Below are 23,518 nucleotides of genomic sequence, written 5' to 3'. Positions count from 1 at the left end.
CTGAATATTTAATATTTTTATAGTAATATATTACTACAATGAAAATTTAAGGAAAAGACTTAATACTTTAAGGTCCACCAGGGAGTTTTAGGTCATTTGGGGGAAAAATGTATGGTCCCAGAGCTCCCTCTAGTGGCCAGCAGCTGCAGCCCACGGAGGCTCCTCACCTAAGACTTGATTCAGGCCACTGGCTTTTCCCCTGGTCGTGTCACCGGCTGGATCCACTGTCTGCCAGAGTTTGGGTTTTCTCCAGATCATTCGGTGTCTGAGTACTTCTTCAACATGGGGATGCTTGGCTGAGATCCCATGGGTGTGTCTGAGGTGCCAGGGCCCGCCGGGGAGGGTGTGAATGTGCCTGTTTCAGATTGAGGCAGCGCTCTCCAATGTGCTGAGGGGTGCCAGGGCCCTGGGGTGCTGCTGTGTGGGTCGCAGGTGCCTGGAGGTGGATGAAGGGTGGGTGTCTATGGACGCCCCGGCCAGGAGCTTGGCCCTTCACATGGGCATTTGAATGTGTTGTTGATGGAGCCCAGAGCCAGGAAAATAAAAGGGTTTCCAGTGAACGCACTGTGTGCTGGTGTGGTTTGATGGGAAAACAGAATTAAGCTATTGATGAAAGATGCGCTGCCTGAGCGCAGGTACACATGGAATCTGACTGGGCAGGTTCACAAGCCTTTGGAAAAAGATCATCATCATATTTTTCTCCCTCTCCAACGTGGAAATCTGACTGCTTTGGGGGACTGACTTAACATGGTTCTGCTTAACAATATTTGAAATGGAGTACTGCCTTGGAGAAGAGTTAATGAGAGCGTTTAGGACTGTTTTTTTCTGATAGAAGATAAGAAACAAACTATTGAAGATAATAGTTGCCTCTGGAGGCCTTTGCTGCTGCTCACAGCTTTGCTGTGGGCGTCCATGAGTGAGTCTCGACCTTCATCACGGACAAATGTCCGGAACTTTGCTAAGATGTAAGGACCTTTGGAAATTTTTAAGATTTTTTTTGGCTGCCAGTAATTCATCAGCGCTCAGTTCTCCTAGAATGTTTTTACTGGTTCGGGGACGTCAGATGGTTTGTTTGCTTTTGGATGGCTTTCGGGGAACTTTTAAATTGTTTATAAGAAGACCACACTGAGGGCTCCCTTGAGTTATTCTTGTGTGGAATGATAGTTCTTTAGAAAGCATTTTGTGAAGGACTCTTTTTAATTTTTTTTTCTTTCAAGCTGATGTGCAAAGTGGATTTTCATGGATCAGAAAATATCTATGGTTTTATTTCTTTGTGAATATGGATCTATCAGAAATATTCACCATGCATCTCCTTTGTAACCATCGCTTTCTAGCTTTGGATGACATATGACTTGAGTGTTCAGCTCTGTCAGTCAACTTCATAGTGAATGTTAAAATTCATATTAGAATACTTAAGCCTAGAATTGTGCCAGAATTCATCATGGGCTTAGATAATGTTTCGACATCAGGATTTGTCCACCAGAAATCTCTCCTTGAGCATGGACTCCTGGAGACAGTTCTGCGTTCAGTGCTGCAGCTGCAGGCAGGCATTTGCTGAACACAAGGTGGACCTTCTCCATCACATGGACCTTGTCGTGAGGGCTTCGGATTTTCCACTCAAGAATCCTGGGGCCAGAAGTCCAGTATAAAAGTTACAGTCCAGGCTTGGTCATATGGAAGAAGGCGTTTTCACTTCTAGTTTATCCCAGTCCTCAGACCCTAGCCACTGTTCTTTTGGCCAGGAGGCTCCAGCACTGAGTTCTCTGCCATTCTTCACACAAACTTGGTCATCTCCATCATTGGCAGCCTTGGGAGTACTCAGAACAAAGCTAATGATGGTCAGAAGGAGGACAGTGGAGGCCCATGAAATGAGGAACTTGCCCACACAACCCCACATGCTTTCGAAGAGGACGAGTCCAGACGTCTCCTAGAAATAGGACAGCTCTCATGGTATCTGAAGGTCATGGATTTTGAAAGATCAGAATTCAAAATTCAAAATTTTGATCTTTTCCTGGGCTAACGTAGTGTGATAGCAACTCTCGCAATGCCAGTCAGGGGCCGCGAGCCGTTCTGGTTTTCACTTTTGATACAGAATTCAATAAATTACAAAAGATATTAAACATTTTATTATAAAACAGGCTTTGTGTTAAACAGTTTTGCCCAACATAGGCCAGTGTAAGTTTTCCGAGCATGTTTAAGGATGGCTAGGCTAAGCTACAATGTTAGGTAGGTCGGGTGTATTAAATGTGTTTTTGACTTAAAAATATTTTCTATTGGGCTGGGTGCAGTAGCTCATGCCTGTAATTCCAGCACTTTAGGAGTACAAGGCGGGCAGATCACATGAGGTTAGGAGTTCAAGACCAGCCTGGCCAACATGGCGAAATCCCGTCTCTACTAAAAATACAAACATTAGTGGGGCATGGAGGCGCAGTACTGTAATAGAGCGACTGGGGAGGCTGAGGTTGCAGTGAGCCAAGATAGTACCACTGCAATCCAGCCTCAGTGACAGAGGGAGATCCTATATATAATATATATAATATATAATATATAGTATACATAATATATAGTATAACATATATATGTAACATATGTTTTATATATATGTTTTTTGAGACAGGATCTCAACTTACAGTGGTCTTATTGGGACGTACTGCATCATAAGCCGAGGTGCATCTGTATGCGCTGCTCAAGCTCTTGCGTATACCCACATAGTTGATGGAGGGCCACTGCACACATTTCCTGATACTGTCTCAAGCTAGATGTCTGGGCTGGAGGGAGAAATAAGAGTTTCGGGAAGAAGATACAGATTTGCAGTCACACATTTTATGTGTGATTGGTTTAATCTTTGCTGCTTTAATGTTAAATATTTAGATGCAAGAAATAACAGTAATGATAATGCTGCTAAGTGCAACAATCCACATTGTTAAATTTCATTCACATACTTCTAATGAACGCATATACATCTTTAAAGAGTTCTGTTGTATGTCTCATAGAGCAAAGGAGAGTGCACACTCACGCCTTCCTCTTAGGGAAAGCAGACCCTCTAGGGGATCTCCTTGCATCCTGTCCCCCCTCGTACTGCGGTGGCAGTATTCCTGCCCTCATGTCAAGCCTCATGGCGTTGGGGGAGCTCCCAACGGGGCCTCGCCACTGAGTTTTCCATGACCCCGCGGCACCGACCGCAGCCTTCCCACCCCTTTCCCAGCGGCGGCCTCCAGGAAATGGTCCCGCAGATGTGTCTTCTGATGGTGGTTGGGCTCAAGGAGTTGGCCTTGTGGAATTTCTGAAAGAGTTCCTCAGTCACACGCTGACTGTGACCCATCCTTGACATCATTTCCCTTTCACTGGGTACTTGGTGAGCTCTGGCTTCGAATGTGAGGGCTTTGGTTCGCTGAATGATTTGCAGTCTTGCTCGTAAATGGAAATCTCGAGGCGCTAGATGACAGAAAGCAGCAGCAGAGCCAGCGTGGTCCCGAATGCAGCCTGCCCTGCGCCTCTCAGCCACTGCTGCGGACTCCGGCCAGTCTGTAATGGTGCCCAGAATGCTTAGACTGCAAAGGTGATGGGGGCCGTGTCCTGCCCGCTAACCTTTGACTACCTCTTAAAGTTTTTAAGACTCATGTGTGGAATTCTGCCTCATGCTGAGCGTCATGTAATGCAATTGGCTAGTTCAGCATCCCATGACATTGTATTGAATTCAAACACCATGAATGAATAAAACAATTTCATTGCCTGTGAAGAAGTTACAGGGTCGAGGTGGAGAAGGAATTGCAGTCTCCCTGGTGAGCATTGCTTGTTTCTCGTGATTGCACCCAGCGCATGGAGGCTGCCATACCCAGTACACTCAGTGCTTAGTACCAGACCCGGTATCTGCACTCAGTCCGTGCGTAGAGAAAGCCCCCGAGTGCTGGCAGCATCTCTGTGTGTGCTTCAGTCCATTGTGAAGATCCATGATCCTAATATTTCAGATTGGAAAAATCCATTAAAATTTTGATTTAAAGATACGGATTCCATGTCGGCCTCTGAAACAGACGTCACAGGGCCTTTGACAGTAAGAATTGTGATGACTGCTTATTCTAGGTATATTTTGTGTTCACGTCAGTTTTTGTTGTTGGTAATTGTATTTTCCTCCCACATTTAGAAGCTTCATGCTATTTCAACTTCAGCTGTCCTGGGTACTTGATTTGTATTTGAATTTCTGACTTAGCTATGACGGAAGCTTATTTGAGTATTTGATTTCCTGAATCGTGAACTTGTTTCTACAAGCCTTGGAAGAGGAAGGGAAAGAATTGGGTATTTATAAAATGACTTTCTCTCCACGCATTTTAAGGAGTTTTTAAAAGTATATGTTTGCTTTAGGTAATGCATTAAGCAAGAATTTTAAGTTGCTCCATGCATGAAACCCTATTTCATGCCTAATTTAGAATGCCTAATTTTGGTGCCAAGATTATTCTCCATGTTGTATTCTTTCATCTTTATAGACAATGGCACTTTGTTCTCCCTCCACAAATTCTGAATTTCATCATTTGAGGACACAGCAGTAATCATCTCCAGTTTTGGTATAGAATTTTCCTCTTTTGATCAGTGCCCTACATTGCACTGATGTTCAGCAATGAGAGCACAAGGCTCAGCTGCATGAAAACTTTCTGTGTAGTATTTTTCAAGTTTCTTGTTTGTTTCTTCCACTTTAAATAGTCATTGCTGTGACAGACCATGGTTGTGGTTTTCATTTTGGCCTGGCATGAAGTCTGTGGCCGCCATGGAGTTTGGGACCTTGCCCTGAGCACACCAGGGGCAACAGACGATCGAGGGCCCTGTTGCTCCCTGCCTCTAACTGCTCACATTCTGTCTAGAGCTCCAGTGGGACGCGGGTCACGGTGGCTGTGGTTGTAGCATTGCTAGTTGCAGCTGCAAAGTCTGGCTTGGACACTACTAGCTCCAATAACCTTTGCACAACATGTCCAGCTCTTTGCTCTTCTTATAATCCTGGTGGAAATGTGCTAAAAGCTCGGAGGAATAATTTGGCCCCACAGTGCATGCTGGTCGCCAGCTAACTGTATAGCTGTTTAAGTGCTTATCCTGTCTGCCTGCTCTGCTCTGGTTCCCATAATAACCTTGGACAGGGTACAGAGTGTTAGATTATTCGTGTGCACTTTTATCTGGACAAAAGATTAAGAACATTAAAAAAATATGTGGGGAATGGCAAGAACCATGTCCATGGAGGAGTCACTTCCTTCTTAGCTCCTTCATTTCAAAGCTCTGGGGATACACAGATTGCTTAAGCTTTCTGGTGACATTTGGGAAAGAATGTGTTCTTGCGGTAAAAGCAAGGTCTGGGAATTTGGGTTTCTGTGTTCTGTTCCCAGCAGCATGAGGGGTCACCCAGTGACATATGACAAGTTAGTTAAGCATCGGAATCTTAATTTCCCTATCTGTGAAATGGACATAAAAGGGTGGGTACCTTGGGCTAACATTAAGTTGGTGAATTGTTTGATGTTCTGCTGGGAACCGACTTGCTCTAGTGACCCAGAAAAAACAGGGACTGTGGTGGAGGCTGACCTCATTTCTATTTCTGGCTGTAGTGCTGACTCAGTGAGAAACTTGTAGAAATCAGTTAATCTGGCTCTGGTCCTCAGTGCATTCCATGGTTAAATTGAGAATTATAAAATCTTATCGTCGCTGGTCTCATGGCGATACTGCCAATATTAATTAAGTTCTAAAAATACTGCACCAAATGTATTAGAAAGCTTCTAATGGACATGCCCTTCTCATTTCCTTCCTGTCTGATACTGGGTGATTCGGGGCTACACAACTCCGGATTTATTTATTTATTTTAGCCGCTGTTTGGAGTTCAGTCCTATTCTGGTTTGACTAGGCTTTTCCTACATCCAAAAACCGGGTGCCCCAGATTGGTGACCTTGTACACCATAACTCCTTACAGCAGGACTTTCTGCCGTTGTGTCCTGGGGCCATCACTGCAGGCTGTATTTAAGGAGCTCTTCATTTGAACAAGTCCTGGTCTGGGAATGTTTTTCTTTCCTCACTGTAACAGGCCCCGGGGAGAAGGAGCCAGCCTTCCCTGTCAAACCCTGGGCTCAGGGCCCTCGTGGGGTCTGTCTACTCTTCTGGCCGGTTCCCTGGATGCTGCTGGCCTGAAGGGGCAGTGCCACACTATGAGTCTTGAGGTTCTTTAATCCACTTACTGTGTGATTCAGTTCTCTAGGGTTTGAAACAATCTCTCCCATATTTATCCACATACTGTGTCTAGACTCCTGACGTATCCTTTCAATGAAACACACAGCCCTGTGGAGGCGTGGCGGTTGAGTCCCAGGTTCATAACCTCCTCTCTGCATGTGTAAAAATGGAGCAGGCAGTTAATTCACCAGTAAGTGCCAGGACTGGCTGAGTGGTTTGGAAAGAAGGACGATTTTGGATGTTTATGTTATGTGACGTAGAGCTTGTCAGTTGATTTTTACTTTCAACGAATGCAACTTTGGGAAAGGCACTGAACACTAAGTAATCCTGCCTGTGATCTCCAAAGTGCCTGCCTTCTGTTTTTAAATCAGCTAACAGTCGTCACTGAATCTACCCAATTCGTATGGTAAGACTGCATTAAAGTGCACATCCTGTAAATGGGTTTTCTCAATTTCTTATCATGGTTATGGGTTTGTTGTTGTTGTTGTTGTTGTTTTGAGACAGAATCTGACTCTGTCTCCCTGACTGGAGTGCAGTGGCACGATCTTGGCTCACTGCAACCTCTGCCTCCCAGGTTCAAGTGATTTTCCAGCCTCAGTCTCCTGAGTAACTGAGATTACAGGCATGTGCCACTGCACCCAACTAATTTTTGCATTTTTTAGTAGAGACAGGGTTTTTCCATGTTGACCAGGCTGGTCTTGAACTCCTGACATCTGGTGATCCGCCTGCCTCGATCTCCCAAAGTGCTGGGATTACAGACATGAGCCACCGCACCCAGCCCAAAAAACACTCTTGAAAGACATTTCTCATTAAAGCGCACCATCACCCCATGATGGCCCAGGGCAGGCTCAGCGTCTTGCGTGAGGTTCACACCGTGGACTCTGCCCACCCTCACCTCCTAATGCTCTCTAAAGAGGAAGGCGTCTTGGAGGATCCATCACAAAATCTCAGCACTGAGACTGTTGCTAACAGGAGAGTTCCAATGATTGAGTGAAATCATAACCTGTTCAGTGAAAAATGCCTCACTATTTATTATTTTATTTACCCAAGAAATTATTTGGCATTTAGTATATAGAAAGGATAGTGCCAGGAATGAGATAGAAGTATTTTCTGTCCTCAAGAGTTTGAAACGCAGTAGGGCGAAGCCGCCTGAAGTAGTCGTTGCTGTCTGTTTCCAGACACTCACTGTGGACTTGCGCAAGGCTGGGTGATACTTAGATTTATTAAGGGAAGTGGCTCATAGGATTATGGAGGCTGAGGAGTTCCATGATCTGCCATCTGCAAGCTTGGCAACTCGGGGACTCCTGAAGTGTGACTGGGTCCAAGGCCAGCGGCTGGAGAGCCCAAGGGGTTAGTGGTACAAGTCCCTGAATCTGAAGGCCGGAGAACCCAGAGTTCTGATGTCTGAGGGCTGGAGAAGATGGGTGTCCCAGCTCCAGAAGGGAGAGAATTGGCCTCTCTTCTGGCTTTTTGTTCTATCCGGGACTCAGCTAACAATGGCACCTGCCCACCTTGGGTGAGGGCACATCTTCCTTACTGTCCATGGATTCAAATGCCAATCTCTTCCAGAAACACACCCTCAAAAACACACCCGGAAGTCATGCTTTACCAGCTATCTGGGTATCCTGTGACCCAGTCAACTTGGCACTTAAAATTAGCCATCACAGAGCAGGCGTGGTAGCCCATGCCTGTAATCCCAGCACTTTTGGAGGTTGAGGAGGGTGGATCACCTGACATCAGAAGTTTGAGACCAGCCTGGCCAACATGGTGAAACCCCGCCTCTGCTAAAAATACAAAAATTAGCCGGCGTGGTGGCACGCACCTGTAATCCCAGCTACCCAGGAGGCTGAGGCAGGAGAATCCCTTGAACTCGGGCAGTGGACGTTGCAGTGAGCAGAGATCATGCCACTGCATTCCAGCCTGGGCAACGAGTGAGACTACATCTCAAAAAAAAAAAAAAAAAAGCCATCACAGTTGATCCGCGATTCCTTCCTCTGTTTGTTTACTGCTGCCTTTTGCCTGACTTATGTTCCTCTTCTATAGGGCGAAAGAGGCCTCCCAGGGTTACAAGGTGTCATTGGGTTTCCTGGAATGCAAGGACCTGAGGGGCCGCAGGGACCACCAGGACAAAAGGTAACTGCGGCTGTGGGATTGGGGGTGGGTGGATGTAAGATTGCCTGCATTCTTGAGATAACGGTGATCAATGACAATGGCATTTCTATTCTGTTCCAGGGTGATACTGGAGAACCAGGACTACCTGGAACAAAAGGGACAAGAGTGAGTACAGTTGCCACTCACAATCGATGATTCCACCCGTGGGACAGGCCCACTCCCAGAGTCGGGCACCTTTCCCCTCCTTTCTCCGAGCCCTCGTCCTCCGTCTCCTCTCCCAGCTCACACAGCACGGGCAGGCAGGTGCGAGGCAGGCAGTGAGCAGCAGCCCATGACTCCCTGAGCCCCAGGCCTTCCCACGGGGGCTGTGCACAGGCTGAGCTCCTTAGTCCTTGGTTCTGCAAACTTGTTTTCCCCCGTTTGTTCTTCTTCAGGAATCTCTTCTGGGCATATTTTAATTTGGGGGAAGGTGTGATTGGTGATGCGTCCACAGTCATTAGACAGAGATGACTTCGTTTCATGGAAAAGTCGTGGTATTTTCAGAGCCAGCCTTGCTCTTCCTCCTCTCTGCCTCTTGGTAAAGGTGAAATGGGAGCAGAGTTATTTTGTGCATGGGCAGCCTTATGTTTGAAGGGATCAGCAGTCAGCTTTTTAAAAACTTATTTTTTTATTTTTTTTATTTCAATAGTTTTTTTTTTTTTTTTTTGGTACAGGTGGTTTTTGGTTGCAGGATAAGTTCTTTCGTGGTGATTTCTGAGGTTTTAGTGCACCTGTCATCCAAGCAGTGTACACTCTACCTGTTACGTAGTTTTTTATCCCTCACCCCCTTCCAGCCTTCCCCTCACCGGAGTCCGGAAGTCCATTGTATTACTCTTATGCCTTTACATCCTCATAGCTTAGCTGCCACTTATAAGTGAGAACATACGGTGTTTGGTTTCCCATTCCTGGGTTACTTCACTTAGAATAATGGCCTCTAGCTCCATTCAAGTTGCTGCGAAAGACATCATTTTGTTCCTTGTTGTGGCTGAGTAGTATTCCTTGGTACATGGATTCTACCTTTTCACTATCCACTCATTGGTTGGTAGGTACTTAGGCTGGTTCCACATCTTTGCAGTTGCGAATGGCAGTAGTGTGCTTTGGGTGTAGCATTGCTCCGTAAGCCTGGGCGATCTGCCCTGGCCTGTGCCCTCCACTGCCTCTTGTGCAGAGTGCGCTGTCTGCTTTGTGTGTGTGTGTTCCAGACACCAAAAATGAGGGCACAACTCCGTTAACCAGGTGGATGCAGTAGGAGGAAGCGAGGCTTCCGGCTTTCCACTGACATGCTTTTCCTTCCACCCTCACAGGGACCCCCGGGAGCATCTGGCTACCCTGGAAACCCGGGACTTCCCGTACGTATAGAAAATGCACTCTACTTCTTTTAGGAAATATTTTTTCGTCAGGTGATTTTCTATTTGGGTTACATTTTCACTTTCTTAATTGCAGGGTATTCCTGGCCAAGACGGCCCACCAGGGCCCCCAGGTATTCCAGGATGCAATGGCACAAAGGTAAATCCAGAACCGAGACCCTCCTCTTCGTGTGTGTTTATGTAATTTTGCATATTAAGGAGTCAGGTAGTGTGACTCTGTTAATAGAGTTTTATTTGCCACAATTGGAAAGTTACTTGTCTTAAAATTTGCTTTATTTGGTAAGGAAATACAGTTTTCCCATATTTAGTGTACCAGAAAGATGTAATTGTTCCTTTCTTTTTTGTAGACTTTTATCCTAAAATTTCATTTAAGCATGAAAGTTATTACCGGTAATCATTTACTACATCGTGTAAGAAAATGCCATTATGGACCTTTGTCCCTATTAATGATACTATCAAGTCTATTTCTTCTTTCATAAAGTGGTACCCAGTAGCAGAGCTTGTGATAAACTGTTTTTAGGAAATGATTTTAACCAACAAGTGAAGGGTAGGGCAGAGTAACTCCTGCGGTGTCAGGGCTGATGTGTCTGCCGCACGCAGTGTGTATGAATGATGCTCTGCTGTCTCCCCAGGGAGAGAGAGGGCCGCTCGGGCCTCCTGGCTTGCCTGGTTTCGCTGGAAATCCCGTGAGTAGAGGTTATTTAGGACGGAACCTCTTTCTTTTAGTTACAACTTCTCTCTTCTCATTCCATTTCCTTTTCTTTCTTTCTTTGCTTATGTTTTAATAACTTATATTTTACATATAATATTATATAATAACAATTTTAATGCTAATGATATTTTGAGAAAAACAAAACTAACACCAAAACTTTCTTTTTTAGGGACCACCAGGGTTACCAGGAATGAAGGTACGTTTTATTTTGTTTTGCTTTATTGGATTCATTACAGGGAATCTGTTTAAAACAAGTGCCATTTTCTTTAAACCACTTTGGCTGATCGATTGCTTCTGAACACATTTCCCTAAACTCTGTTACATTAAAAGACTGTATAAGTAATACACAGACTCAGATTTTAGACTCTAATGTTCAGACACTTGAGTGTCTTAATGGGGAGTAAGCAGTGGAAGGAGGCCTGGTGTGGTGGCGAAGGCTCTCTTCGCCCAAACCAGGGAGGGCAGATGGGAGAATGGAGCTCCCTGGGTGCCTCTCAGACTTGCCAGGAGGGAACCTGTGACAGCTTTTCCCAGGCGGGGTGTTGCTGTCTTGGGGCTCGGCTGCTGGCATCAGCCCGACCTCCAAATGTGCAGTCCTGTAGTGTGTGGGCTGTGCTTGGGCACAGGGTGGGGACCTCGGGTATCTGGGTGTTGGGAGCAGTCCCGTCCAAGGGAGGCTTGTAGGTCTCAGCAGCTGCAGTAGAGATAACCGCTCACCTGGATGAGGCTGAGAGTCCCTGTGCGCCTGTGATTCAGAACACATAGGAAACAGATCCTCGTAATAGCCCTGTGTGTTAGCGTGCTCCAGAGACACAGAACCAGTAGCCTATGTGTGTGTGTAGCCAGAGACAGGAGAAATGGCCTCTAAAGCATTGGTACTCATGACTGTGGCCAGCAAGCTCAAAACCTGCGGGCTGAGTGGGCAGGCTGGACACCAGGGAAGGGGTGGAGCTGTAGCCTTGAGTCCGAAGGCGGTGTGTGGGCAGAATTCCTTCTTCCTCCAGGGACGTCGGTCTTTTATCCTGTAAGGCCTTCAACTGATGGGATGAGGCCCACCAGCATTATGGAGGGCCATTTGCCTTATTCAGAGTCTACTGATTTAAGTGTCCATCTCATTTTAAAAATCCCTTCACAGAAACATCTGGACTGGTGTTTAACCCAATAATGTGGCCTGGCCAAGTTGCCAGATAAAATTTACCATTACACCCTGCTCTTATAAAAGTATTCATCCTGAGCCTTTTCTCAAAAGAGAATTCTTGTTTTGTGAGAAGAGCCTGGGGTCACACAGTAGTCTTTTAACTAGAGACAGGGGGCCCTTGTCTAGAGTGGGGGATGGTCCTGTGCAGAGCGTTGCGGACCCCTTTGTTTAGCCGTCTCTACATTCAGTCCTGGCTGCGGCTGAGTTGACCATGCAGTGGTTAAAGCTGGTCATCAGGATGGCAATCATGATGGGAGGGATGCCAGGCTGTTGATTTCCAGTGTAGACGGGGTCTAAATCCCAGACTTGGGCTAGTCCTGTAACAGTAATATGTGCCAACTACTCAATGAGTTTTCAGTTTCTTTACGTGAATGTCAATATTTACAACTTTCTATTTTCTTTGTTCATCCTCTAGGGTGATCCAGGTGAGATACTTGGCCATGTGCCCGGGATGCTGTTGAAAGGTGAAAGAGGATTTCCCGGACTCCCAGGGAATCCAGTAAGCATTTGCTGCATCATTATGAACATGTGCCACCTCACCCTCCCAGTCTGCATCTGAACTCATTTCTTTCTCATGCATTCTAGGGCCCACCAGGACTGCCAGGGCTTCAAGGTCCTGTTGGGCCTCCAGGATTTACCGGACCACCAGTAAGTTTTGGGGGCTGTCTCTCCAAGACAATCATTTAAAGAACAACTATATTGAGGTGTGAAAATAAATAATAATTTAGTAAAAACTTTATACAGTTGTGGTCACTCTGAATATGGACATGGCAGGATCAGCTTCCCTCTTATTAAACGTTTGGCTGGCAGCCTGGTACCCGTGTACCCAGAACTGTGGGAAAGGGGTGATGATAGCACCATAAACTGATATCCTGAAACAAATAATGCAGTCATGGTTGTGGCGGCTGGCTGGGTACCACTGATAGTCACAGCCTGTGGGAGTGAGTTCAAAGATGGACAGGCAGGCTCTGCCCCGGGTGACTTCACCGTGGAGCAGGGGAGACGGATTGGCATTGATATGGTCACACCTGAGGGTCCTGCACCTGCTAGGAGTCGGGAGGGAGGGGAAGCCCAGGAAAAATATTCCACAAATAAATTATCATGTTGACCAGAGAATCTTAAGATAACATCAGCCTAAAGAAGGTCTTAAAGCTCCCTATAGTTGTGAATGCTATTTAATTAAAATGCTCTCTCTCCCAGGGTCCCCCAGGTCCTCCCGGCCCTCCAGGTGAAAAGGTAAAGTTTTTTTTCATTTTTTTGTTCTTTGGCGTTAGTATAAGGCTATCATGAAATTGCTATAGCTCATTCTTTCTCATTCTTTCAGTCTGTAAAAAAATGCTGGAAAATTAAGACTATCTTTATCTAACTATACCTTTAAGTATCTATCATTTATTATCTACTGATTATCTATCAATATATTGATCTTTTCTTTCATTCGTCCCTTAGTCAATACTTTGGAATCACCGATATTTCCCTTAGTTTTCTAACGCAAGAGTTTAAAAACTGTAAATTTTTAAAAATGTCTTTAGAATTTTTGGTCAGTCATACTTTAAAAACTTTTTTCATAGACATTGAATACAGCATGATTGTTACTTTCTGGAAAATTTTATGAGAGTTGTGGGACAAAGCTATTGCCTGAAATCTACCATCTTATTGCGTTTTGTGTGAGGTTTGTAGAATGACTTTGAACAAAGTAGACAAATCTAATAATGAGAGCCTAATTTTTAATCCACAGGGACAAATGGGCTTAAGTTTTCAAGGACCCAAAGGTGACAAGGTGAGTGCACATTGCTGTGGAGTGCTTTCATGTTGAAAACCACAGTTCTCACCTGACAGTTACCCACCTTTGGATCGACGTTTGGACTTATAAGTATAGTTACTCTTCTCTGCATGTTCTTGCATTTGGTAGTGTTTTCCTTAAAATGACAGCATGATTGAATTTATTCTAGCTTATTCAATACTCTAGAATTTATGGAAGTGCTCCGTGATCTGACAAGCAGAGAACAACGGGCTAACTCCAATTATCTGTACAGAGAGTTCAATCAAACTCTTCTTCGTCAGTGATGAGGTCAGACCTAGGATTTTAAGAGTCAAATTTAGGACTTGACCATTAGATGCGTAACCGTGTAAGCCCTGCAGAGTGGAAGTCCCCCACCAGGAAATTAGGACTAGCATGGTTGGCAGTGGCCCCTCACCACCGGCCTCTCTTCTCAGAGGTGGACACGTCCAGGGCCAAGTGGGTGTGAGGGGAGATGCAGTGTGGAGCTGGGAGGGCGCAGACCATAGCAGGTGGCTTCATCCTGCAGAGAGGAGGCAAGTGGTGGGTCCCTGATCCTCTCCAAGAGTTTCCCTGGATCAGACCAATGAAGCAGGCACTGACTGAGAAGGGATGCCTGCCATTGCGGTAGCCAGCCTGTGGAAGGCCAGATTCTCCTCTGACATCCAAGCTGGTGGAGGCAGTTACAACCACAGCGCCCAATGCAGTGGGGCCTGGATGAATCTGGATGTGCAGGTGGCCTCTGCTTGCCACCCTAGATTTTGGCCCAGTCTTTTCATAAACTTTGCAATATAGTGATGCTGAAATGTATGTGGTTGTAATTTTCAGGTGTACCCAGCAGTTAGGATGCCTGAGGAAGGAGACTCTTGATGGTTGTCTCATTTTGGAGCTACCTAAAATGCCTTCTTTCTTCTCAGCCTCTATTAGGCAGTTTGTATTCCTTTCCTCCGTGCCATCAGGAGCCAATACACACGACACAGGTGCACGCAAGTCCAGAGGTGTCTTGGCAGGTGTTCAGATTCTGTGGTTATTCCTGAGCTAGTGATTGCCCATAGAAGAAGTGAAATTCTCCTCCTGGGTTTAGATACTAGTTGTATCTTCTTCCTATTGAAATTTGATTTTCTGCAGAGGCAAAGGATGAGTAGAATAGAATAGAATATAATTACATTTTAAAAATAGGTGTTTTATTTTAGGCTTTTATCTCTCTCTGCAATTTTTCATCTCTGCATAATTGTTTCCATGCCTAATTAATTTTACATTTTTATGTCGACAGGGTGACCAAGGGGTCAGTGGGCCTCCGGGAGTACCAGGACAGGCTCAAGTTCAAGAAAAAGGAGATTTTGCCACCAAGGGAGAAAAGGTGTGAATAGGCTTCATCCAGTGAATACTGGATTTTCTAATTTTGGACAAATTCCAAAGGACAAAGAGAAAATGGGTCAAAATTCAGTTTTTCCAGCTACCTTCAATCCTGATCTGGAAAACAGATTGATAGACTGTTCGTTCCATAAACTATGAGCACCTCTGAGAGCAGAGGCAGCTGGAACTGGGTTGGTCCAAGCCTGATCTGAGGCTCACCCCGCTGGATCAGGGCTTCTTAAATGTGCCCCAAGTTAGGGGTGGCTTGGTTAGCAGGAGGGAGTCGGGCTCGGGGGCAGGGGGAGGGCAGGGCCAGTCACCATGGGTCAAGCATGATAAACCCTGCCCGGCTGACATTTCTACCAGTCAATGCCAAGTGAGTGCTGGAGATCAACAGGAATTTATTTGTTAATGTATCAGAAAAGGTTTTTTTTTTTTTTTCTTTTTTTCTGCTGTGTGTTTAATGCAGCATATAACAATTGATATAGCTGTTTGATAGTACTGATCTGCCTCTCCAACTCTTTCAGGGCCAAAAAGGTGAACCTGGATTTCAGGTAAGTACTCAATTTCTGTCTATCATTTTTAGGTCAAAGACCATAAAGTACAGATTTAAGTTACACGCTTATTTCACCTAAAGTTTAATATTTATCTAACTTAATATTTTGCTTAAATAGAACGAATGAATCTCTTTGCCTTTTTGTTCATTTAAGGGAATGCCAGGGGTCGGAGAGAAAGGTGAACCCGGAAAACCAGGACCCAGAGTAAGTGCTTTCCCAAGTCCTTTTTTCATGAAACAATTCTCCTTTCATGCTGAAAATCGCAGATTCACAGAAACATAAGAATGGAAAAGGCTTGTAGGGACTTCTAGTTTATCCATTTCATGCCCCAAAGGGCTTTTCCGAGACTCTCCTGAGCTATGTCATTTGCAAGGCCTCCCAGGCAGGCGAGGTCCTTCCCTGTTTAAGGATCCAGCACTGAAGGTGCCACCCCCGGCTGTGGAAAGAGGCTTCTGAAGAGCCCTAGTCTGTCCCTGAAACCTTCGGTCCTGCTCTATCTAAGAGCAGCGGGTTGGTTGGACTTTGCCACCCAGAACACCAGACGGTGTTTGCACAGCCGCAAGCCTGAGGGGCCGAGTTGCTTCTCACTTTAGGGATGGTGGTGACGTGAGACCCACCCCACTGCCAGTCCCCTGGGATGGTTCTGGTTTCTACCTGGAAGCAACATGCAGAAACCTGCATTCAATGAAGCATTTGCATAAGCTTGCAAATACTCAGCTGCCAGTAGGCAAACTTCTCTGATGTTAGCTTTGCTACCAAGATACAATCATATTTTAGAAGACTTGTAGCTCATCGGACTCTGCTCTTTAAAAATAGAGTTCTCTTCTATTGTAACTGTTTCATAATTATTCATCATATTACTATATTACTTATTATTGTGGTATTGTCAGCTTACATAGAGCGCTCATTTACCTTGCTTGTGTGTCATAGGAGAGACAACATATTAAGCTATCTGAATCAGAGCTTTGGTGTTTTATCCGTTATTATTATTATTATTATTATTATTATTTATATTTTTGAGACAGAGTCTCACTCTGTTGCCCAGGCTGGAGTGCAATGGTGTGATCTCGGCTCACTGCAACCTCCGCCTCCTGGGTTCAAGTGATTCTCCTCCCTCAGCCTCCCGAGTAGCTGGGACTACAGGCGCCTGCCACCACACCCGGCTAATTTTTGTATTTTTAGTAGAGACGGGGTTTCACCATGTTGGCCAGGCTGGTCTTGGACTCCTGACCTCAGATGATCCACCCTCCTTGGCCTCCCAAAGCGCTGGGATTACAGGCATGAGCCACCACGCCCGGCCTATTATTTATTAAATACCAACGTTTACGTCTTTATTCTACAGGGAAAACCTGGAAAAGATGGTGACAAAGGGGAAAAAGGGAGTCCCGTAAGTATCTCTCTGTGATTTTTACCAGCAGGCTCACTGTTCCCGCCACTGCCCTCTGACGGTTACTACTTCTCTCTTTGGTTTCAGGGTTTTCCTGGTGAACCCGGGTACCCAGGACTCGTAGGCCGCCAGGGCCCACAGGTAAACGCTGGCACCGTTGTGAGCCTTTATCTTCACTTTCCAATTCAACCCAGAGGTCTGTTTATTCTTTCCTAGAACTAAGGACTCTGTACTCAAGGGAAAAAAATCATTTATGCTTCTTCTGGGTAAAAACACAATTTAGCGGTTTCCTTTGTGTTCACGATTTTTTTTTCAAAATAAAAATACATGAAATGTACCACTCATTCAAATTTTTATGTCTTTTTTCGGTAGTAGATTATTTTTTCCCTGATCATAAAACAATAGAAAATACAGAAAGATATCATGAGGAAAAGAAAGCTTACCTAATTTTTTCTATTACCTGTTCAGAAATGGCCAGAGTTCACCTTGTTCCTATGTGCATACACAAGCAGGCAGCTTCTAAAGGTGATAGTGAACAATACCTCTTGCTTTTTCACGTCATGATAGAAGGAGGATATATTTCAGTGGCCATCAATGTAGTTATGATACGAACATCCAAGCCTTTTGTTGCGTGGTATTTAGGCCATTTTATGCTCACAAGTATTTTTGCTCATTTGGTCATTTCTCTGTCAAATTCCTGAAAGCGTAATATTGGGGTCCACATTCAGACACTTGTTTTGAAATTTTTGCCACATGCAACCAAATTGCCCCAGAAAGTCCTTCTGCCAGACCAGGGCCCTTTTAGTTGGGGAACTAACTTAAAAAAAAAAATCTGAAAAATATTTGTCAATCTGACAGGCAGAAAAAAAAACTTCATTATTGCTTTATTTTTCTCTCTTAATATGAGACTAGGTAATGTAAATCTTTACTAATATAAGAAATAATTTTGGAATATTCATCACCAATGGCGAGTGGAAAGCTGCGGGGAGGGCCTCAGTAGCCCACAGTTAATTTCTTAAAGCCAGGGACAAAAGGAAGAAACCCTTGGCTGTAATTTTTTGAGGAAGTAAAATCCTGTAAATTGTAAATGGTAGATATATTTAGAATATAGTGGCTAAGATATTTATGTCCTCTAGATATTTCTAAAATTCTTCTGGTATTCATATAAGAAAAATCAAAACATTCAATTCTTGTTTACTGCCTTAATTTAAAAGGAAAAATATATACATTCATGGTATAATGTACATATCTTTGGACTGTTTTTAAGTCATTATGATGATGTTTAATTAAAATATTTGATATGAAAGGGTTAATTTCTTTTGAGTTTTTCATCTACTATGGATGAGATTAAACCTTAAAGTGATCAGAATTTATCAACTAATGTTTTCAGTTAATATTAGATTTTACATTATGACCTCCAATGCAAATTTGAGAAAATCTTCACCTAAAAACATCATATAAAACGATTTCCTTAAGAAAATATATTTGGGAATCATGCTTTTATATTATTTTATTTCATTTTTCTTTTTAAAATGGAAAAACCTTGGTTGCCAGTTCCACTCATCAATGACTGTTTTCTGAGGAAGTGTGTAATCGACGGGACAAGTATCTGGGCTCTTTTGTAAGGAGAATAATTCGCCCCCAACTTACGCTTTGCAGAAATCTTTGTTTTCACGTATCATGCGTATGCAAAGCAAAATGAAGTCTATTCATTTTTGTTGTAATCGTCACAGAATGAGAGATACTACAGAGAGAAAAATAGTTTTAATGTACTGTAGGCATACTCTGTTTCACCGGAAGAAATGTTTAATCTGCTTTCTGCAAGACAGTCTTGTAAGAATATGCAAGGAAAGTTATTTTTTCTTTTGTAGGGAGAAAAGGGTGAAGCAGGTCCTCCCGGCCCACCTGGAATTGTGAGTAAGAGTACTGTCCCTGGGTCTGTGAGAGCACTGGGGGAAGGAAGGAGAGGAGATGCAGGGCACAGCTGTCTCTAGAATTGCATTTGTTATGTAAAGTGGTTCATGCTACTTGAAATGATTTTCTAATTTGTATTGTATGGAGTTTAGTATTTATTATTTTTATTATATTTTGACATTTTCTGCACATCTTTAAATCACTAAAACCTTTTCATGGATTTTGTACATGGATGAGAATATTAGCAACATATTTGACTCCTTTTTCTTGAAATAGAGTCCTGCTTTGTCGTCCAGGCGGGAGTGCAGTGGTGCGACCTTGGCTCACTGCAACCTCTGTCTCCTGGGTTCGAGTGATTCTCCCACCTCAGCCTCCCGTGTAGCTGGGATTACAGGCGCCCGCCACCATGCCCAGCTAATTTTTGTATTTTTAGTAGAGACAGAGCCTGACTATGTTGGCCAGGCTGGTCTCGAACTCCTGACCTGGGGTGATCCACCCATCTTGGCCTCCGAAAGTTCTGGGATTACAGGTGTGAGCCACTGTGCCTGGACTTGACACCTTTTTTTAAAAAACATGGTCCATTGAGGAAAATTTTTGTAAGAAAAAGAGGTCATCTACCATTTAACTATCCTGGCAAAACAATTTTTATTTTTGCAAATAACATTTTACTGCTGGTCAGCATGCATATTTTGCATACTTGTCAGTGATGTGTGTGACATTTAAAAGTGGGCGTTCTCATGTTTGCAAGTATCTTCACGGTGATCGTTTATTTTCAGTGTCCTATCAGAGACTTGTGCTCTAATTTCTTTAGCCATTTTGCCCCCAGTCTTTTTTGAAATAATGAAAATGTTACTGTTCTCTCCTTTGCTGCCTTCCTTGCAGTGCCACAGGTAATACGTTCACACAGCCCAGTTTATCTATAGATTTACATTGAAGGGTTTTACTTTGATTTTTTTACGGACAAAAATTGTATATATTTATGGTATACATCATGATGTTTTATATATGTAACCTGTAGGGATGACTAAGTCAAGTTACTTAACATTGGCGCATTTTAATAATATCTATTAATTGATACAAAGGAATTATATTTTAAAGGTAATATGCAAAAGTTGACTTTGCCACTTGTCTTGAATTTCATTAATTTAGAATCAGGGTCAGTGAATTTTCTCCTTTTTAATGAGCCAAAAGTGCCTCTTCTTGTCTTGCGACCTTAAGGAAGTGCCTACTTCTGGTCATCAGAAAAAAAAAAGTAAAAAAAACTCTTCCAGTAAGAAAATTTGTGTGTTCCTATTACATACAGCCTAAGGAAATTTAAGAGTGTTCCTCTCATAATACCCTGTAAAGTAAAACATTCCATCTATGGCTTGTATGTACAATTAGAAATTATAAACCTAAGCCTCAAATTGATGTTACTCCAACTTTACCTCACTGGGGTGATACAAAAGCTGCTGCCAGGCAAACTATTACAAAAGGAAGCAAAACCGCCTGCCTGGCAGGGTCCTTTGCAGGGATGGTTACGGCCTGTTTATTCCATATGTTTTTGTTGTTGTTATTATTTGTTTGTTTGAGACGGAGTCTCGCTCTGTCACCCAGGCTGGAGTGCAGTGGCGCCATCTTGGCTCACTGCAAGCTCTGCCTCCTGGGTTCCTGCTGTTCTCCTGCCTCAGCCTCCGGAGTAGCTGGGACTACAGGCGCCTGCCACCACGCCCGGCTAGTTTTTGTAGTTTTAGTAGAGTTGAGTTTTCACCATATTGGCCAGGCTGGTCTCAAACTCCTGACCTTGTGATCCACCTGCCTCAACCTCCCAGAGTGCTGGGATTACAGGCATGAGCCAACGTGCCCGACCTATCCCATATGTTTTAGAGGTCTATCCTCTTCCTCCTTGTCCACTACCATTGCTGCTACTTCACTTTCATATTTCTTGAAATAACAAATATGTACATTTCTTCACTCATATTGCTTTACGCTACAGGACTAGCCACTCCCATGCCACGGGATGATCACCTTTTCCTTCTTGATGCAGGTTATAGGCACAGGACCTTTGGGAGAAAAAGGAGAGCGGGGCTACCCTGGAACTCCGGGGCCAAGAGGAGAGCCAGGCCCAAAAGGTAGCTTTCTTGCCTTTTTCCCCCCCACCCTCCTCCTCCGCCCCGCCTCCTCCTCTTTCTTTTCCTCCTCCCCTTCCTTCTCTTCCTCCCCCTTCTTCTCTTCCTGCCTCTCCTTCTCTTCCTCCCCCTCCTTCTCTTCCTCCCCCCCTCCATTCCTCCTCCTCTTTCTCTTCCTCCTCCCCTCCTTTCCTCCTCCTCCTCCTTTTTCTCCTCTTCCTCCTCCTCCTTCTCTCTCTCTCCCCCCCGCTTTCTATTTCTTCCTCTCTTTTTTTCTAGTTTTGACCTGTGTTCATCCATATTTTGGAAGCATCTGCAGCCTTGTAGGACTGTCTGTGACCAGGTCTCCTCCAAGTTCCTGTTTCACTGTCACAGCGGGGTTCAGAAGCCGTTCGCTGTAACTTTGAGAGCAATGCATTTCTAGAGTGGGGGCTCGCGTGGTCTCCTGCTCTGTTTTCTACATTCCCTTTGGCCATGGGCACTTATCAATGCACCAAGCAAGACTTTCAGCAGAGAAATAAAAAGTATACAAATGGGTGAACTGTTCTGTTTGATCCAACACTCTCTTTCTCTTTTAAGGTTTCCCAGGACTACCAGGCCAACCCGGACCTCCAGGTGAGACTCCTTAGCTGCTTTGTTATAGCATACTTGCACACCTTCTGTGCTGTGTGTATTCCGAATATATAATTTATCATGAATGTTAGATATTTGCACACAATGGGTAGCAATCTGATTACATCTTTTCTAGTTTTGAAAGCAGAATAGACAAGGGCTCGCAGCCTTTATGCTTTTTGCTTTGTTTTCGATGTTTACATTCTTTTTGTTTTTAATCCCCCTGTTTATTGTTTTATATATTTTTTCCTTTCCAGCTGGTCTAAGTTCTTGCGGAGACCGCTTTTTTCTTTTTTTAGAAACAGACGACACCCCACCCAGCCCACGCCTGGCTCAGGGCAGGGACTTTGTCCACTCCCACTCTCTCTCTTTTCTGTAAAAACTCTAAATCTGCCCTTAAAAGCATCCCTTTTGTCTCTTCTTAACTCTTGGATTCTCCGGAATGTGTGACTTCATGATTCCTCGCAGAAGCCTTCTTTACTGTCTACAACCTTTTGTCTAACCCTTAGTGGTCTCTTAACCCAGACGCTTGATAAAAAGCCATTGAAGTTGCTCTGGCTGGAGGAGTTACCCATGTCCCCCTTCCAAAGTCGCTGTGCTCCTCTCTGTCCAGCCCTGCCCTGGGCTCGCCTGTGGCCTTGACCATTGCCTCCGCACCCCAGCTCCCTGACCGTTCTCCTCACTCTAAGGGTCTGAGTTGGCCTCATGCCCAGGGAGTTCCTTCATTTTCCTCTCCGTTAGACGTGCCACCCCTCCTCCTTCACCACTCAGGAAGGGCACACGGTATTTGGCGGAAGCCCACAGGGGCCGCCCATCAGGGCCCTTGGCTGCCTTTGGGCACATTGTGCTTGTGGCTTTTCTCCCCGGTGACGGGCTGGATGTCTCAGACTCTGCGCCCCTTCGGTCAGCCCTCTTCCCTCTCCTCTCCATGCTGTTCTTCATTCACACCAAGTCTTCTTGCGTCCCGTTTGCCTCGACTGTCCTTTTCCTCACACTCCTCGTCACAGCCTGATGCTGGGAGTGGAAGCTGTCGCGTCCCTTGCGGGAGCAGCAGAGCTTTCTCCGTGCAGCCTCCTGCAGCACCACGCTCTCAAGCGTCGCGTCCCGGCCTCCGCTCTCCCAGGGGCACGTGGTCTTATCCCTTATGGAGTTACCGTGGCTGAACCTGACCTGATATGTTCACACCTAATGGCTACTTTGACTTCAAACCCTTTGACAGAACCATCTTCTGTGTCCTTTGTTTTAATTTTCTGCTCTTGCCTCTAGATTGCCAACCCAGTGACCATCCCTTTGCTTCAGGTCCACTTTAGCTTTGTTGAAGGACATTTCTATGCCCTCATTCGCCCAGTAGAAATGCAGTGCACCCTCTACAGCCTGTTTTTATATGTTGGGAATACTATTTGCACTGAGGGAAATTCACAGATTTTAATGTCTATATAATGAGTCCCTTGTTCCTTGAAGTTAATTTGTAGGAAACATTTGACTGTTAGCATGAAATGGCCAGACGCCTGCCGGCTGAATATGGTTTTACATGTCTAAAGCAGTTCCCTTTTCAGTGATGATCTGGTTGGATTTTTACCTTGAACAGTTAGGAGAATGAGTTTGTGCTGTAGATGCTAAGCGGCCTTGAGGTTATTGATGTGAGCTTCTGTGTGATTGCAGGCCCCCCTCTACCTGGGCTGGCTGGTGCCCCTGGCTTCCCTGGTGAAAGAGGAGAAAAAGGTGACCGAGGATTTCCGGGTGCATCTCTGCCAGGACCAAGTGGAAGAGACGGGCTCCCGGGTCCTCCTGGTTCCCCCGGGCCCCCTGGGCAGCCTGGCTACACAAGTGAGTTCCCTCAGAGATGGTTTAATGTGGTGTCCAAGCAGATGCCAGGGTGCCGGGCAGACCCAGGCTGGGGGCTGTGACAGTCTCCCACAGCCAGAGTGTAATAGAAAGGCATGGATTCTTCTAATCATTCATATTCCTCTAAGGGAATCTTCACAGAATTAACCATGCTACAAAAAGCAATAGTTAAAATGAAAAAATAAAGCTGGTTTAAAGGAATAAAGAACACGTTAACCAGCTCTGAGACTCCTGGCATCTAACGTTAAAAAGCAAACCTGTTGAGTTATATATTTTTATTGAAAACAGAATGCATTCTTCTTCATCTAGAGATACAAGTGAATATTAGGACACACACAC

The 23,518-nt window shown here is 44.7% G+C and overlaps 1 protein-coding gene across 1 annotated transcript in view; it reads left to right on the top strand.

The window, feature by feature from the left end:
* The window catches only part of COL4A1 (collagen type IV alpha 1 chain), a 152,520-nt gene that overhangs the window by 81,109 nt on the left and 47,893 nt on the right, over positions 1 to 23,518 (top strand). Inside the window, exons 3-21 of the mRNA XM_015121445.3 lie at positions 8,239 to 8,328; positions 8,428 to 8,472; positions 9,651 to 9,695; positions 9,790 to 9,852; positions 10,346 to 10,399; positions 10,595 to 10,621; positions 12,039 to 12,122; positions 12,209 to 12,271; positions 12,824 to 12,859; positions 13,359 to 13,400; positions 14,674 to 14,760; positions 15,284 to 15,310; positions 15,467 to 15,517; positions 16,656 to 16,700; positions 16,788 to 16,841; positions 18,572 to 18,613; positions 20,641 to 20,725; positions 21,302 to 21,337; positions 22,997 to 23,161. Of these exons, the coding sequence (XP_014976931.3) occupies positions 8,239 to 8,328; positions 8,428 to 8,472; positions 9,651 to 9,695; positions 9,790 to 9,852; positions 10,346 to 10,399; positions 10,595 to 10,621; positions 12,039 to 12,122; positions 12,209 to 12,271; positions 12,824 to 12,859; positions 13,359 to 13,400; positions 14,674 to 14,760; positions 15,284 to 15,310; positions 15,467 to 15,517; positions 16,656 to 16,700; positions 16,788 to 16,841; positions 18,572 to 18,613; positions 20,641 to 20,725; positions 21,302 to 21,337; positions 22,997 to 23,161 (1,141 nt within the window). The remainder of the gene's footprint in view (positions 1 to 8,238; positions 8,329 to 8,427; positions 8,473 to 9,650; positions 9,696 to 9,789; positions 9,853 to 10,345; positions 10,400 to 10,594; positions 10,622 to 12,038; positions 12,123 to 12,208; positions 12,272 to 12,823; positions 12,860 to 13,358; positions 13,401 to 14,673; positions 14,761 to 15,283; positions 15,311 to 15,466; positions 15,518 to 16,655; positions 16,701 to 16,787; positions 16,842 to 18,571; positions 18,614 to 20,640; positions 20,726 to 21,301; positions 21,338 to 22,996; positions 23,162 to 23,518) is intronic.

The sequence above is a fragment of the Macaca mulatta genome, chromosome 17, assembly GCF_049350105.2.
Source record: "Macaca mulatta isolate MMU2019108-1 chromosome 17, T2T-MMU8v2.0, whole genome shotgun sequence".
Lineage (NCBI taxonomy): Eukaryota > Metazoa > Chordata > Mammalia > Primates > Cercopithecidae > Macaca > Macaca mulatta.
Note: the sequence above shows the minus strand (reverse complement) of the source record. Positions and strands in the feature narration are given on the sequence as shown.